At 57.1% G+C, this 15,353-nt stretch overlaps 1 protein-coding gene across 1 annotated transcript; it reads left to right on the top strand.

Annotated features, from left to right (window-relative positions):
• The first annotated feature begins 3,603 nt into the window (after positions 1-3,603).
• On the top strand, positions 3,604-14,877 carry OSBPL7 (oxysterol binding protein like 7). Its single transcript, XM_063111037.1, has 22 exons — positions 3,604-3,678; positions 3,781-3,906; positions 4,094-4,147; positions 4,769-4,882; positions 5,241-5,351; positions 5,470-5,587; positions 6,226-6,329; positions 6,935-7,027; positions 7,111-7,243; positions 7,322-7,416; positions 7,602-7,697; positions 8,463-8,600; positions 9,179-9,272; positions 9,948-10,195; positions 10,409-10,546; positions 12,379-12,442; positions 12,550-12,628; positions 13,510-13,654; positions 13,769-13,913; positions 13,997-14,123; positions 14,340-14,462; positions 14,611-14,877. The coding sequence occupies exons 1-22, from the start codon at positions 3,604-3,606 to the stop codon at positions 14,717-14,719; spliced, it is 2,529 nt and encodes an 842-aa protein (XP_062967107.1). The 3' UTR covers positions 14,720-14,877.
• The last annotated feature ends 476 nt before the right edge of the window (positions 14,878-15,353 follow it).

Genomic DNA, 15,353 nt, shown 5'->3' with positions numbered 1-15,353 from the left:
GAGCACCGCTTTACGATGAAGAAAAATGCATTTTACTTAGTCTGTTCTGCTATTTACAAGGTTATCCTCCCCGTATACTTATTCTCAGGGTCATCTCTGTTATCTCTGTTTCCACTTTTCCTAGAAAATCCTTCCTCTTCCCTTGTACCTATTCCCACAAAGGGCATCTCTTATGTGCTTGTCCCTTTGAAGGCAGCTGACAGCTGTGCCCAGTAGCTAACATGTTTCGGGTGGTTCAGAACAACAGGGCTGGGGGGAAACTCAGATTCTCTGTCAATGAGGGGTTCTGGGAGCTCTAAAGCAGGAGGCCTCATCCAAGGCTTGGGGGACCAGAACTTCCTAATAAAGGAGATGGGATGCTTAACTAGAAGCTCGCCATTGTCCTTGACTGGAACTCGTTCTGGGTGGATACAAGGATGAAAGGGTGGGTGGCTGTGCATCATTCCTTCCCAGACTTGGAGCAGTGCCACAGCTTTCTTGATTCTGGACAGGTACCGGCAGTGGTGATCTGCAGCAGCTTTTTCATGGCCTGGGCCAGGACCAACTTCCCACAGTGCCTAGCTCGGTGCCGTATGCCCAGGGATGCTCAATCACTGTGAAGTGAATGAATAGGCCCTGGAGGCTCCTGGATGCCAAAGCTGGTCTGCCTGGTGCTGCTTAGTGGCTCTCCCTGCCTCCCAGAACCCTACCTGGTGCTAACAACGCTCCTCCTCCTGGGATGGCTGGAGCAGTGCTGAGGTTCTGAGTGGGGCTGAGAGCAGGCAGTCCTGAGATGTGTAAGAACCTAAAGTAAACCAAGCCTGGTTGGGGAAGAGGTGGAGGGGACAAGTGTCCTGCATAATTTTGAGGACTAAAGAAGAACCTTCCAACACCTCCTTCACTTGCTGGGAGTGGCCAAGGCCCCACCGTTAAAAACCCTCTTTCCAGGAAACTGCTTCGTTGCACTTAAGTTCCAAGTGACCTTCGTTTGAACGAAGTTTAGCTCCTCTTGAGAGCCAATTTTTAATTAGAATTGAGCAATTGCAAACAGTATACCAGTTGAAGGGTAAAGGTGCTCAGAAAGGGAAGTCTGAGAGGGCTAACCCAAACTGGGTCCAGTTCACCCCTTTTAACTGTCCCAGACCTGCTCCTGGCCCAGATTCTCAGCAGGCTCTTTTGTCAAAAATTACATTTACACTGATGCATATTGACTGTACATATTTATGGGGTACAGAGTTATATTTCAATATATATATACAATGTGTGATGATCAAATCAGGGTAATTAGCACATTCATCATCACAAAAATTTATCATTTCTTTGTGATGGGAGCATTTGAGCTCCTCTCCCAGCAATTTGAGAACATACAATAAATTATTGTTAATTATTGATGCCCACCACTACTGTAGACCACAAGAATTTGTTTTTCCTATTTAGCTGTAGCTCTGGGGGTTTGTCTTACTGCATAGGGCCTCTAGACCCTTATGGACCCAGACCTGGCACCACCCCCAGTGAACAACTTTGGTGTGGGGGCTACTGGCTGTCCCTCTCACATGGCTTGACTGTCCCTGCTGACTGTTCTCGTGGCACTGTCCCTTCCCCATCAACCTGATACCTTTGCTGCCTCCAAATTTTGAAATCTATTTTCAGATGTAAAATGAGAGGGGTGGGGGTTCAAAAGGAAATGACCTTGGGCACTTGCTGGGGTCAAGGCCATGCTAGACTAGAATAAATCCTTTACCACCACTGGCTTGAGGCCAGCCATTTCCCCAGGCCTCTGATCTATCTGGAGCTGTGCGCAGTGGGGACTGTGCCCCATTCCCAAGACACATCGGTGCTCAGTGCTCGGGGAGTCCGCTTAGCCCTGAGTCCTCCGGGGAGCAGGGGGGCAGCGCTGAGCGGCCGCCCAGAGCTTGGCGGGAGGAGGGGGTGGGGGAGGTGGAAGTGGGGAGATCCGGCTAGAGGGGAGGCTCCAACGTCTCCTTCCTGGTTCCTGCCGCAGCTGCTGCCACCGTTCAGCTCCGTGAGAAGGGAGCCAGTGACTCGGAGACAGTGACTCAGAGGCAGAGCGGCGCGAGGGCCAAGGAGCACGGGCATCCATGGATCCTGGGGTAAGGGGCTGCGTTGGCATCAGCTGACATTCCCAGGGAGGGCTTCCTCCCACCTGAAGCTGGCAGTTTTGCTCCTCTGGAGATGGGGCAGGAATAGAGGTGTAGAGGGGGCACCCACCTGGCTTGCCTCGACCCCCCCTCCTTTCTTGCCTCGACCCCCCACCTTTCTACTGATAGAGCTTGCCCCTCCACCCACAAACAGTGAGCGGCCAAGATCCCATGGGGCCAGAAGAAGGGCACAGAGATACCCAAACACCGGAAGAGTTTGAGAACTTTCAATGGCCGAATGCAGGAGTTTCCCCCGGGGTCAGCCTCTTGCAGCATGGGCCCCTCTGCCCTGGCCTCCTGGCCATGCTTACCCTGCCACATTCCCAGCCTCAGCTCTTCAAGTGCTTGCTAGCTCCATGGGAAGATCTGAGCTGCTTCCCCAGCCTCACCCCTCCAGTCCCCTCCCCCATTACACACACACACACACAGACACACACACACACACAGACACACACACAGACGCACACATGCACACACGTGCGCGCGCGCACACACACACACACACACACACAGAGCCTCATGCATTATTGATCTCCCGATGGAGCCAGGATGGCCAGGGCCAGTGCCAAGGGTGCCTGTGGGCACTGCTGTGGGACCTGTGTGGACCTGGCATGTTCTTGGTCACCCTTTCTCCCACCCACAGAGTCTCCATCAGCCCAGCGTCCGGCTCTGTCTGGGTGGGTGGTACTTCTCAGGAGCCCCAAGGATTGAAATGATAGAAAGGGGATGGTGAGGCTTTGGGGGGAACTGAGGATCCAAGGTGGGAATCCTAGGGGTACATTTGGTGGAAGGAGGCATGAGGGAAATGGGGGCTGTCTCAGGCCTCAGTTTCCCCATGTAAAAAACAGAAGCCCAAGAACTATATGATGTACAGACCAATTGGTGGGGGGTTGGGGCGTGCTTTGCAGAGGGATTGTGGCAGAGCAGTCTCCAAGCCATAGGGGTGGGGGTAGAGGGGTCCTGAGGGAAGAGGCAACTGGATTATCCGGTCTCTGAATCCTTCGTCTCTGCTTGGAGCCTCTTCCTTCACCATTCTGCCTCACCTTTGATCACCCCTGGGGAATCCTCCTAAGATAGCACTGAGTGTTTCCTGGAGCCGCAGGGTGTGTGCCCAAGGTGGGGCTAGGCATGCTTCTTGCGGTTTTCTCTCGGCACCGGCCTGTGGGCTGTGTGCCAGTTCAAATCTCTGAGCAGTGGCCTTGGCGGGAGGGTGTAGGCAGGGAGACCTGTCCGGGATGGGGTCAGGACAGACTTGGGGAGAAGCATGGCAGATGAGCGGAGGAGGGTGTGTTGGTGAGCGCTCATCTCAGAGGGGGTGGGAGGGACTGGAGGAGGGAAAGGTGATAGCAGGGTCTCTGCCAATGGGGACTCTCTCCTGTTTCCAGGGCCCCCTCAGGACCAGGTGACAGCCTTCCCCTTCCACCACACTCCACATCCTCAGCAGGGAGTGGCTTCTCCCTTCTTCATGGACTTCCAAGAGAGGGACACTCCCTCCCTGGCCGAGAGCGCTCAGTCCTCGAAGCCCAGCAGTGCCCAGCAGGTCTGAGGGTGGAAAGCAGGCAATGGGCAGCCTAGTTTGGGCCCGGGGGGAGAGGCAGATGTGGGTGTCTCACCAGCAGCGCCCCCCTGTCCTGCACTGCAGGCCTCCGAGCTGTGGGAGGTAGTGGAGGAGCGGCGGGGCCGGCTGGGGGCAGAGGGTATCATGCCTGAGAGGCAGGAAGGACACCTGCTCAAGAAGAGGAAGTGGCCGCTGAAGGGCTGGCACAAGGTAGGGTGGGTGGGGCAAAGGGAGGGGCCAGCTGTGGGGGTGGGATGGGCATGGTGGGGAAGGCTGCTGGGCAGGCCTGGGTGTCTGTGTGTGGCAAGGAGACGAAAAGTCTATGAATGTGGTTGCCTCTCCCTACACCCTTTCCTCTCGGCCTCCTGGGTCCTGTTCCTTCTGGATGTCGTCACAGAGATACTTTGTGCTCGAGGACGGGATCCTTCACTATGCAACAACCCGGCAAGATGTGAGTCAGGGCCTGGGCTTAGGGCTGTGGGAGGAGTCTGGCCCCAGAATGCCCTGGGCAGGCAGGCAGGGGGTACCTGGACCCACTCATAGCAAGGTCCCTGGCACACTGTTTGCTGAGTGTGCCATCATGGGCAGGTTACTTCTCTGGCCTCAGCTTCCTCATCTCCAAGATGGGGAGAACACAGTCACTGTGTGTGAAGTTGTTGTCATGTAAGGGAGATGACAAATGAGGCTCTCTGGACGGTGCCTGGTGCAAAGCGAGTGCCCAGGAAATGGGAGCTTGGTCACCCTCGTCCTTGTCCCATTCTCATGCTGGGAACAAGGAACTGAAGACCTGGATGCCCAGGTTCTCTCCAGGAAGGTGTTTCCTTCCTCAACCTTGCACATTCCTAGAGTGGGAATGTTGTTCCTTGCTCTGTGACTCCCTAGAGTTCAGAATGTGACTTGACAGAGTGGAGAGTTCAGTACACAAGAGGGTGATCAAGTCCCTATTGATGTTGTGACTTCGACATGAGGGTGAATCTGCTACCTGGCCCTTGAGCCTAGAGTGGCCTCAGGGAGATGGTGGCTCTGAGCCTAAAGCCCATCCTTCTCTCCCGCCACCAACCTTCCACCCCAGATCACCAAGGGGAAGCTCCATGGCTCCATTGATGTCCGGCTGTCAGTCATGTCTATCAACAAAAAGGCCCAGCGCATTGACCTTGACACCGAAGACAACATCTACCACCTCAAGGTGATACCCCTGGGAGCCAGGGAGTGTTTTGACCCCAGCCTGGCAGAGGTGCTATGGCACACAGGGGCAGGAGCTGAGGGTCTGCAGAGCTCAGTATCTGTCCCTGAGTTTGACAAGAAGGAAGCCCTGTTGTATAAAACAGCCAAGGGCAAACCTGCACCTGTTGGTTGTTATGTGAACAGGCGCAGAGCTAAGCACTCAGACACTTGGGGATGTTTTGCCCCACCTCCTTGCAAGAGGGCTTTGCACAAACTGGGAAGAGATCCCCACTTGCCTGGGGACCCAAGCCCCGACTTCTTGCTCCTGGAAAGCAGTCCCTCCCTTCAGGTATCCCTCCTGCCCTCCATCACTTCTGCAGATCAAATCCCAGGACCTGTTCCAGAGCTGGGTGGCCCAGCTGCGTGCCCACCGCCTGGCCCAGTGCCTGGACATGCCCCGCGGCCTGGTGCCCAGTACCACTCATCGGAAGGTAAGATGAGCCCTGGGGTGGGGGCAGGTGATGTGGCGATTCAGGTGTGGTGGCTGTGAGGAACTGTGAGGCCCAGGGAGGTGGGCACCATCCTTCCTGACCCTTAGCTCACCCACAGGTTCCTGGCACCCAGCTTCCGACAGAGGGTAGCACCTCAGCCCTACCTGGGGTTGGACCTCGGGAAAAGGTGTCTTCCTGGCTGAGGGACAATGATGGGCTGGACCGCTGCTCTCATGGTGAGGGGTCTTGGCACAGCACCTCCATGGGTAGGGCCCATGCTGGCAGGTCTGGGTGGCATCACAGGAGGGAAAATGTTGCTTCCGTCCCTGCCTCAGGGAGCCCCAGTCTGATGGAAGACAGCCTCTGCCTCCAAGATGGGCAAGTCTACTTGGGCCCTGCCCTGGGGAGCCCCGACCTTACAGAGGATGGCAGGGCCCATTCCCCAGGCACATAGACAGACTTGGACGCAGGACCAGGTCTCGTGATCAACAAGATACTGAATGCCAGCACAGGGAAGGGTTCTGAGGAATAATGCCAGGGAAGGGGTGTGCTCTCGAATCAAACTCCTGCAGTGGGGGCTGTGATGTTGGCCTAGAGAGAGGGGGTGAGGGCACCCCCCGTGCGAAGGCAGCAGAGGCAAGGCGTGGTCTGGAGACAGTGGACTGGGCTGCAGGCCTCCCGGGATCGAGGGAGAGGCCACACTATGTGGCGGCGGGGGCATGGAACCACTTTGGGCCCATGAGCAGGGGAAGGGGAGCAGTGTCGGGATCTCCATGGCTGCTGGGGGAGCCTTTCAAGGAGGAAGCTGAGGGACAGACTCTCACCAACCCTGGCCAGTGTTGGGTGAGCAACGTCCTCTTTGCTCTTTCCCCAGAGCTCTCTGAATGTCAGGGGAAGCTCCAGGAGCTACACAGGCTCCTCCAGAGTCTGGAGTCGCTGCACCGAATCCCCTCAGCCCCTGTGATCCCCACACACCAGGTAAGGTCCAGGGGACGAGGCCCTTGATCCCCATCACTCCCTGGGACAGGTCCTCGCTCCTCTTTATTATTTTTTTTTTTAATTTTTTAATTTTTATTTATTTATTTTGGCAGCTGGCTGGTTCAGGGATCAAACCCTGGACCTTGGTGCATTTTGTGTGTGTGTGTGTGTGTGTGTGTGTGCGTGTGCGTGTGTGTGTGCGTGTGTGCGTGTGTGTGTGTGGCTGGCTGGTACAGGGATCCAAACCCTTGACCTTCGTACTTGGTGTCATCAGCACCACGCTCTAACCAGCTGAACTAACCGGCCAGCCACCTGCTCCTCTGTACTGCTGCAGTTTTGTGCAGAGCTGCACATCCGCCTAGTTGCCTCTCCCCAGTGTCCAAACTGTGTCAAGGTTGTCTCTGTGCTCTCCTGCTTCCCCACACCTCTGTGAGGCTGTCGGTCTTCTTCTTCTGGGATGTCAGTCGTCCCCGTCACTTTGCCCGGGCTGCCATCTTCTTGCCTTTGTGCCCTCCTCCACGGCCGTCTGCCTCTAGCGGGCTGAGATGGTTGCTGCCCCTTTTCCCCACCCTGTGAGTGAAGTTATCCCCACCTCAACTTGCCAGGCCTCAGTGACAGCTGAGAGACCCAAGAAGGGAAAACGGACCAGCCGCATGTGGTGCACCCAGAGCTTTGCCAAGGACGACACCATTGGACGGGTGAGGTGGGGTGTGGCCCCCATTGCTAGGGTGGGATGCTCTGCGGGAGGCTGTCACCTTCAGCCCTTCCCCCCTCCCCACAGGTTGGTCGTCTCCATGGCTCTGTTCCTAACCTGTCTCGCTACCTGGAGTCCCGGGATTCCTCAGGCCCCCGTGGGCTGCCACCCCCAGACTACGCCCACCTGCAGCGCAGTTTCTGGGCCCTGGCCCAGAAGGGTGAGTGCATGCCGGGGTGGCGGGGAGCAGGCGAGGGAGGCGGAGGAGGCTGATATCCACCCTGCCCCTGCCCGACAGTGCACAGCTCCCTCAGCAGCGTCCTGGCCGCCCTCACCGCCGAACGGGATCGACTGAGGGATCTGCACCCAGGGTCCGAGCTATCAGCATTGGGGGTGAGGCTTAGGGAGCAGGGCGGCCAGGGGGATGAGGGGGCTCAAGGCTGAGGCCTGCAGGCCTGGGGTCCGATGGCAGATCTGGGTGGATGAGGGGGCAGGGTGTTGGCAGAGACAGTCTGCAGAGGTGAGGATGGCAGGGTGGGGAGGACTTCATCCCCTGTCCCCTCACCCTCTCCCTGCAGGTCTCTGAGGCCCCAGGTGGCCAGAGGCGCCTTCACTCGCTGTCCACCTCCTCAGACACCACTGCAGACTCCTTCAGTTCCCTCAACCCCGAGGAGGTGAGGAGCCGGGGTGGGCTTTAGGGGGCCATTTTTCCTGCACCTTCTTCCCCAGCAGGAGTGAAGGCCCAGGGTGGTGGGCAAGGTTGGTTTCCAGTCCAGAAACAGAGCCTAGAAATCTTGGCTCCGATGTCCTTCTCATAACATCGGCAGCAGCCCCATCTTAATTATTCCTTAACCACGTGCACAGGGCTTTTTCTTCTCATCCACAATCCTATGAGGCAGTGATTCTTACTGTCAAGGCAACAAAACAGATTCAAAGAATCTAACTAATGGGCCCAGTCTCCCACGATTATGGACCAGCTGAACTGGGACTTAGGTGTTCCGAGCACAGACTCTGGGGCTGTGCTCTGTGGGTTTGAATCTGGCTCCACTGCATGCTGGCTTTGTGACCCTGAGCCTCAGTGTCCTAATCTGCAAAGTGGGGATGATAATTGCACTGACCTCCTAGGCTGGGTATCAGAATCAAATGAGTTAATACACGCAGAGGGCTTGGAACAGGACTCAGGATCTGGGCCCAGGAAGTATAAGCAGTTATTGTGGAGCCCGAGTCGCCTTACTCCCGGCCAGAGTTCATTCTAATACACCTTTGCACCCTGCTTACTCCCCTCTGCCTCTCCTCCTGCTCTCCAGATGTCACATTCAGACTGTAAAAGTCCCCAGATACACTTCCCTCTCAAGAGGCCTGTCAGGCAAGGGGGACCCCTGCCTGCCTGACTCTCTTGGCGTGGCCCCTGGGGCCTGACACCTGTCTGGCCTTCACAGCAAGAAGCTCTGTACATGAAGGGGCGAGAGCTGACCCCGCAGCTGTCCCAGAGCAGTATCCTGTCCCTTGCCGATTCCCACACAGAGTTCTTTGATGCCTGTGAGGTTCTCCTCTCTGCCAGCTCTTCTGAGAATGAGGTGAGGGGGGTGGGGCCTTGGGAATATGACAGTGGAGTCCAGAGAGACTAGAATCTGTAGATTCCCGAGTCCTTTCTTATTGCCTTGGCTGCTGTCTTTGGGAACACATCCAAATCTGTTGGGTCCATGTGGCCCTGCTCAGAAGTCTGCTGGGGACTCTTCTCCCAGTTTGATGTATTTTCTCCCCAGACCCTAAATCTCAGTAGTCTCCAACTTCCATTCCCTTTGTTTTTTGTTTTGTTTTGTTTTCTTTTGGCAACTGGCTGGTATGGGGCTCCAAACCCTTGACCTTGGTGTTACCAACACCACACTCTAACCAAGTGAGCTAACCAGCCAGACTTCCCTTCCATTTGTGTCCTGCCAAGTCCTTGAGCTCTCTCCCACCTGTCACAGGGCCAGGCCTTCCCCCTCCCAAGGTGGCTGGGCATACTCTGTGATTAGGGCTCAGAGCCCCCCAATACATTCTCTTCCCCTTCCCACCAAAGGGCTAGCTGGGCAGATTCTTGCCAGGCCCTGGGCACTGCCCAGCTGCTTGGGGGAGGCCCAGTCTGCCCAGCCTGTCATCTGTCCTGGCCCAGGGCTCAGAGGAGGAGGAGTCATGCACCAGTGAAGTCACCACCAGCCTGTCTGAGGAGGTGCTGGACCTCAGGGGAGCCGAGCGCTATCAGAAAGGTGCCAGCCAGGGCGTGTGGGCAGGAAGGGCTGGAGGTGGGTGGAGAGATGGGGTTTGCCCTTGGCCCAGGCCCCATGTGGTGGTAGTCCCTTGTGGTGACTGGTACACTAATGGCTTTAGGTGCTGACCCCCGTGGTGACCCCAGGAGCTGAGGAAGGCTAAGCTAAGAGCTGGAGAATGTTCCAGGAGCAGCTCTGGGGCTGGGGTCAGGCTCAGGCTTGGGGACTGGCCTCCACTCCAGTAGGCTGGGAAGGCTCACATATGGCCTGAAAAAGATCTCACTTTGCCACTTTTTAGCAGTGTGGCTTTGGACCTGTCATTTTACTTCATGGAGCCTATTTCCTCATCTATAAAATGGGCTGAGTGATCTGCACCCTGACATCTGTTTCTGTGTTTATAAGGGGGACAAAGAGCAAGGGTGGGGACTCGGGAAAAGCTCTGGGGTGCAAGGTTTCTGGCAGTGGGAACTGTCCTCTCCGAGTGGTTCTTGTCCCTGCTGCCCACCTAAATCCCCTTATCAAAAATGAGTTCCCCAGTTGCCCTGTCCCACAGTGAGTCGAGACTGAGCCTTGGGAACGGATCTCTCCATGAGCGCCGCAAGAGACAGGGAGGCAGCGGGGCCGGGTCTGGATGCTGGTGCCCAGACAGAGAGTGACGTGGCTGGGGTGGGCCCCGGGGGTGTGTTCCAGGGAGAGCTGCAGGGCCACCCCGCCGCCGCTGTCTGCCTGCGGCCAGCGGGCCCGGGGCGGACGTGAGCCTGTGGAACATACTGCGAAACAACATCGGCAAAGACCTGTCCAAGGTGTCGATGCCTGTGCAGCTCAACGAGCCGCTCAACACCCTGCAGCGGCTCTGCGAGGAGCTGGAGTACAGCAGCCTCCTGGACCAGGCCAGCCGCGTCGCCGACCCCTGCGAGCGCATGGTACCAACCCCACCTGCCCTTGGGCCCAGCCCAAGGTGGCCTCTTCCTCCCCAGGCCACTGTCTCCCAGAGAACCCTGGCTGGGCTATTCCTTGCTGCTGAATTTCCAGCCCAAGACCCCAGACTTCGCTCGCAGTGGGTGGCATCCCCTTCCCTGGTCCCCGTTCCTCAGCCCCGGCCCCCAGCAGCATTCTTCCTGCCCTCCTGCCCACAGGTGTACATCGCAGCCTTTGCTGTCTCTGCCTATTCCTCCACCTACCACCGGGCAGGCTGCAAGCCCTTCAACCCCGTCCTGGGGGAGACCTATGAGTGTGAGCGGCCTGACCGAGGCTTCCGGTTCATCAGTGAGCAGGTGTGGGCCCAGGACGCAAGGCTAGCCTCCTGTGGCTGGGGCAGGGAAGGACTGGGCTTGGGAACCCAGGAGCTGAGGCCAAGACATGGGAGAGGAGCAGGGGACAGTCAGTCTGTACCAGGCACTGTGGCACATGCTGGGGTCATAGAGGGCTCTGCAGAAGACTGAGAGTAGGAGACAGACTTGGGTGGAAAGTGTATTAGGGAGGAAATGAAATTAGGGAGACATCATCCTTGTGGGCCTGACTTCCATGGGGAGAGTCCAGTAGGCTCCAGGGCTGCTGGGTCTGGAGCTCTCCAGAGAGCACGTGGGGGAGTCACAAGCTGGAGACTGCCCGCCTGAGCATGTCGGGGAGGAGGGCAGGCAGGGGAGGCGGAGAGCACTGACGGGGACCTAGGGGTGTCATTGGCTCCCTGAGCGAGGGAGCTTTCAGAGAAAGGGTGGGGCAGAGACTGGATTACAGTGCACGTAAAGTGGAGGCTAACAACAACAAAAAGAAAATAGAGAAAAATGCAGACTATTTCCAAAAAATTTAACTATGAGGGAAAGAGGAGAGAGGGGTTGGCAGCCAGAAGGGAGATAAAAGGTTGAGGCCATTGTTTGTTTAGATTTTAAGTGTTTTTGAAAACATTGTGAAAACTTACACAGTGCAGTAGCGTGTGTAGTAGAAAATAAATCTACCTCCCATCTTGACCCTCTGAAGGGATTGCTGCCACCAGTTTTTGTGAATCCTCCCAGAAATCTGAGCACATATGCGAGCAAAGATGTGCATGTCTAGAAAGGGAAGGTTTACTATTTTTTAAGATGGAAGAAACAAGAAATCATTACATTCAAAGAGAAAGAGAAATATAGAGGGAAAAACTGAAGGTTTCAAAGAGGGAAGGGAATGTGAGGAGCCAGGGGCCTGGGGAGGAAGGAGGTGCAACGTGGGGGGCCAAGGACCCTGCCTGGAAGCGGGTCAGGCCGGGTGAGTGAGGCTGGAAGCAGAAGGAGCTGGCTTCTCGGCTCCCTGTTCTCACTCTGATGGTGGGGGATGGGGGTTGAAGGGGCTGGCTTGGGTCAGGCCCTCAGGATTGCTGGGGAGGCTGAGGGCCCAGGTGTAGAACTATGGAAAATGAGAGGGGTGGGGTGGGCACAGAGGAGGCTGGTGCTGGCATTGCTGGCATTGCTGGCAAGCGGTGGGAGCAGGTGTCACGTGGATTAAGTGAGAGTGGTGGAAGTGATGGGCCAGAAGGAAGTGATGCCAGGAGGGGGATGACAGACCAGGGGAAAGCCAGGACAGTCGGGGACCAGGACATCTTGGCCAGTGTCATGGGCAACAGGGAACAGGGAGCGAGGCGAGGAAGGCCGGCTGTGGGATATCAGAGTTTAAGGTTCCAGATGAGGCCAAGGCCACGTTTTTCCAAGGGTGTGGGGTGGAGGTTGCAGGGTGATGACCAGCATTCTGGGGAAGAAACAGTGAGAGAAGAGGGTCCCCAGGGGAGGACTGGGGTCCAGGCAGGGCACAGGGTAAAGGCCCCATCTGTCACTCACTACTGAGGGAAATTTTTAGGCTCTTGCAGGGGTTCTGGAGGCCACCACAGACAGGGTTGGCTGGGGAGCCACAGAGGAGAGTGAGCGAGAAGGGAGAACATAGGGGCCTTGAGGGCAGAAGAGAAGATGACGGATTTGCGTGGTGGCCAAGGATGAAAGGGACAAGAGACCTAGAGCTAACTCGTCTTCTGGTTCAAGGGGAACTGGGGGTATGGGTAAGGGAATTAGGGGTCCTGATGTCAGACGCAGACCCCAAGGTCTTCAGGGGCAGCCTCCAGGGAACTTCTTTGCTCCTCAAGGTCTCCCACCACCCCCCGATCTCGGCATGCCATGCGGAGTCTGAGAACTTCATCTTCTGGCAAGGTGAGGGGCGGGGGAGGGGTGGGCCTGGGGAGGAGCACTCGGGGAGGGGCTAGACACCCTCTGCCTTATCTCTCCTGTTGCCTCTCCCCCCTCCACCCCAACTCCAGACATGAAGTGGAAGAACAAGTTCTGGGGCAAATCCCTGGAAATCGTGCCTGTGGGGACAGTCAACGTCAGCCTGCCCAGGTGAGTATTAACTCTTGGCAGCCAGGCCCAGCCCACAGGCGGTCCTGGGGGGCGGGGGTTGTTAGGGACAGATAGAAAGGTCAACCTGAAGCTGCTTGCGGCAAGGGCAGTGTCTGTACATATTACACCTGTATTTACAGCTGTTGCCAATAAAGAAAGGTAAAACCCTCTAGAAGGGTAGAGCTGGAAGGGCACATTGAGGTCATCTGACTCAGTGGCTTTCATTCTTTTACGACCATGACTTACAATGAGAAATGCATTTGAGCTTTCAAGCCAGCATGCACACACACACAAACATAAAAAAAAAAACCTAAAGTGATTTCAGGACTAATGGGTCCCAAACCACATTTGAAAAACTCTCATGTGGCTCATTTTACAGGTGAGGGACTGAAGGTAGACAAGAAAGGGAGCTTCTTCAGAGTGGTTCAGGGGTTCGCTGGAAGCCAGCGTAGGGGGTGCGAGGGATCCTGGATTTTGGAGTCAGAAGTCTTAGGTGTGAGTCGTGGTTCTGCCACTTAATAGTTATGCAAGTAGCAAAGAGACTTGATGCCTCCAGACCTCGAGTCTGCTCACCTGTGAAGTGAGAGTAATAACTGATGCCCAAGAGAAGTGGGTGAGCGTACCTGGTGGCTGGCACCCGAGGGCAAGGACCCTGTCTGTATTTTCAGCTCCAGTACCTAGGCACTCAGGAGCTTTGTATTCACTGAGTGCACTCGGGAAGGCTGCCCTGCTTTGTGAATATGTTATCTATCGTTCCCTGCAGAGCAGGAACCAGGACCCCTGGGTTCCCACAGACCCACATGATGTGCTCCAGGGAGACAGACGCCCCCAACTCGCTTGTGCCCCAGGGCCCGCCAGCCTCTCATGCCTTGTCTCTCTAGGTTTGGGGACCACTTTGAGTGGAACAAGGTGACATCCTGCATTCACAACATCCTGAGTGGCCAGCGCTGGATTGAGCACTACGGGGAGGTGCTCATCCGAAACACACAGAACAGCTCCTGCCACTGCAAGATCACCTTCTGCAAGGTGGGCAGGCCACCCTGACTCTGCCCATCTACCCCCAGCAACCTCTGCTTCTGGAAGTCACCCTGGGTAAAGAGGAGGGGACACCTCCCTAAGCCCCCGACTTCCCCACCCCAGGCCAAGTACTGGAGTTCCAACGTCCATGAGGTACAAGGCGCCGTGTTCAGTCGCAGCGGCCGTGTCCTCCACCGGCTCTTTGGAAAGTGGCACGAGGGGCTGTACCGGGGCCCCCTGCCAGGTGGTCAGTGCATCTGGAAACCCAGTAAGCAGGGTGGTCAGGGAGGCTGGGGGGTGAGGGGCAGCCACAGCACAGTCCACCTGCCCCAGCCCCTTGCCTTCCGCCAGACTCAATGCCCCCAGACCACGAGCGAAACTTTGGCTTCACTCAGTTCGCCTTGGAGCTGAATGAACTGACAGCAGAGCTGAAACGGTCACTGCCTTCCACCGACACGCGGCTCCGGCCAGACCAGAGGTCAGTGCCAGGAGGGTGCCATCCTGGAACCACCAGGCTCACTGCCTCCTCACCGGGTCTCTGCACAGGGCAGAGCTGGGACTTCGTCCATCCTTCACTGAGTTGTCTCAGAGCAGTGGGGCCCATTTGGGGGACAGGGCTAGGTCAGGGACAGAGGCCTGGGATTTGGGGACCCCTGAGGGTGGGCAGTTGCGTGACTGCGATCTGGATGCTCAGGTACCTGGAGGAGGGGAACATACAAGCCGCTGAGGCCCAGAAGAGAAGGATCGAGCAGCTGCAGCGGGACAGGCGCAGGGTGATGGAGGAGAACAGCATCGTGCACCAGGCTCGCTTCTTCAGGTGCCTCGGCCCGCCCTGCCCAGCCCTGCGCTCCAGCCCTGCCCCTGTCCCATCAGCCCCTGCCGGCCATGGTGGGAAGGCGGCGTCTCAGGACCCCCAGCCTCCGTCCTGGGGGCTCTCCCTTCTCACGGCCCCACCTCTTCCCCAGGCGGCAGACGGACAGCAGCGGGAAGGAGTGGTGGGTGACCAACAACACCTACTGGAGGCTGCGGGCAGAGCCGGGCTACGGCAACCTGGATGGGGCCGTGCTCTGGTAGCCCTGGCCCCGGGGGCAGGAGTCTCTGGTTCCTCACTCCTGCCTCCGCCCCTACCACGGACACATGGGCGAGGCCAGGCTCCCCACTCACTGCCCTTGAGACCAGAGGGACAGCCTGGCTCTGGCCCTCTGTCCCCTCTGCCGGCCAGAGGGGCCACATCTTGGCCTATTCCCCACCCCACAGTTTGCGGTGAGAGTCAGAATCTGCTTTCCCAGTCTTGTTGCCCCAAACAACTGGCATGTAAGACCCTTTTTGCTCTGTCAGTTCCCTTCCTGTCCCCTTTGGGGTTCTTGGGGCAGAATCCAGGCTCCTAAGATCTGTTCCCCATTTCAGTGCCTTCCTAAGACACAGGGGACCCCTTGACGCTCCCCAAGCTTTCTCTGCCCAGGGCTCTGGCCCCAGCGATGAGGTTCAAATGAGTGAAGGAGAGGAGGTGGCCTTTTCTTCCTCTCTCGCCCTCCCCTGGCCCCATCTCCAGCATCTTCTCCTCCTTGCCCTGGCCCAGCAGGGCTTTCTCCATCTCCCCTTGGTTGGCCCCCGGCCATCCCTCCCATCCTCCCAGATCCTCTTCACCCAAACTGCAAAATGCCTGCAGCTTCCAGCTCCTTTGTCCATGATCCTCAAGTTGTTCCCT

This window comes from Cynocephalus volans, chromosome 10 (genome assembly GCF_027409185.1).
Source record: "Cynocephalus volans isolate mCynVol1 chromosome 10, mCynVol1.pri, whole genome shotgun sequence".
In the NCBI taxonomy this organism is placed as follows: domain Eukaryota; kingdom Metazoa; phylum Chordata; class Mammalia; order Dermoptera; family Cynocephalidae; genus Cynocephalus; species Cynocephalus volans.
Note: the sequence above shows the minus strand (reverse complement) of the source record. Positions and strands in the feature narration are given on the sequence as shown.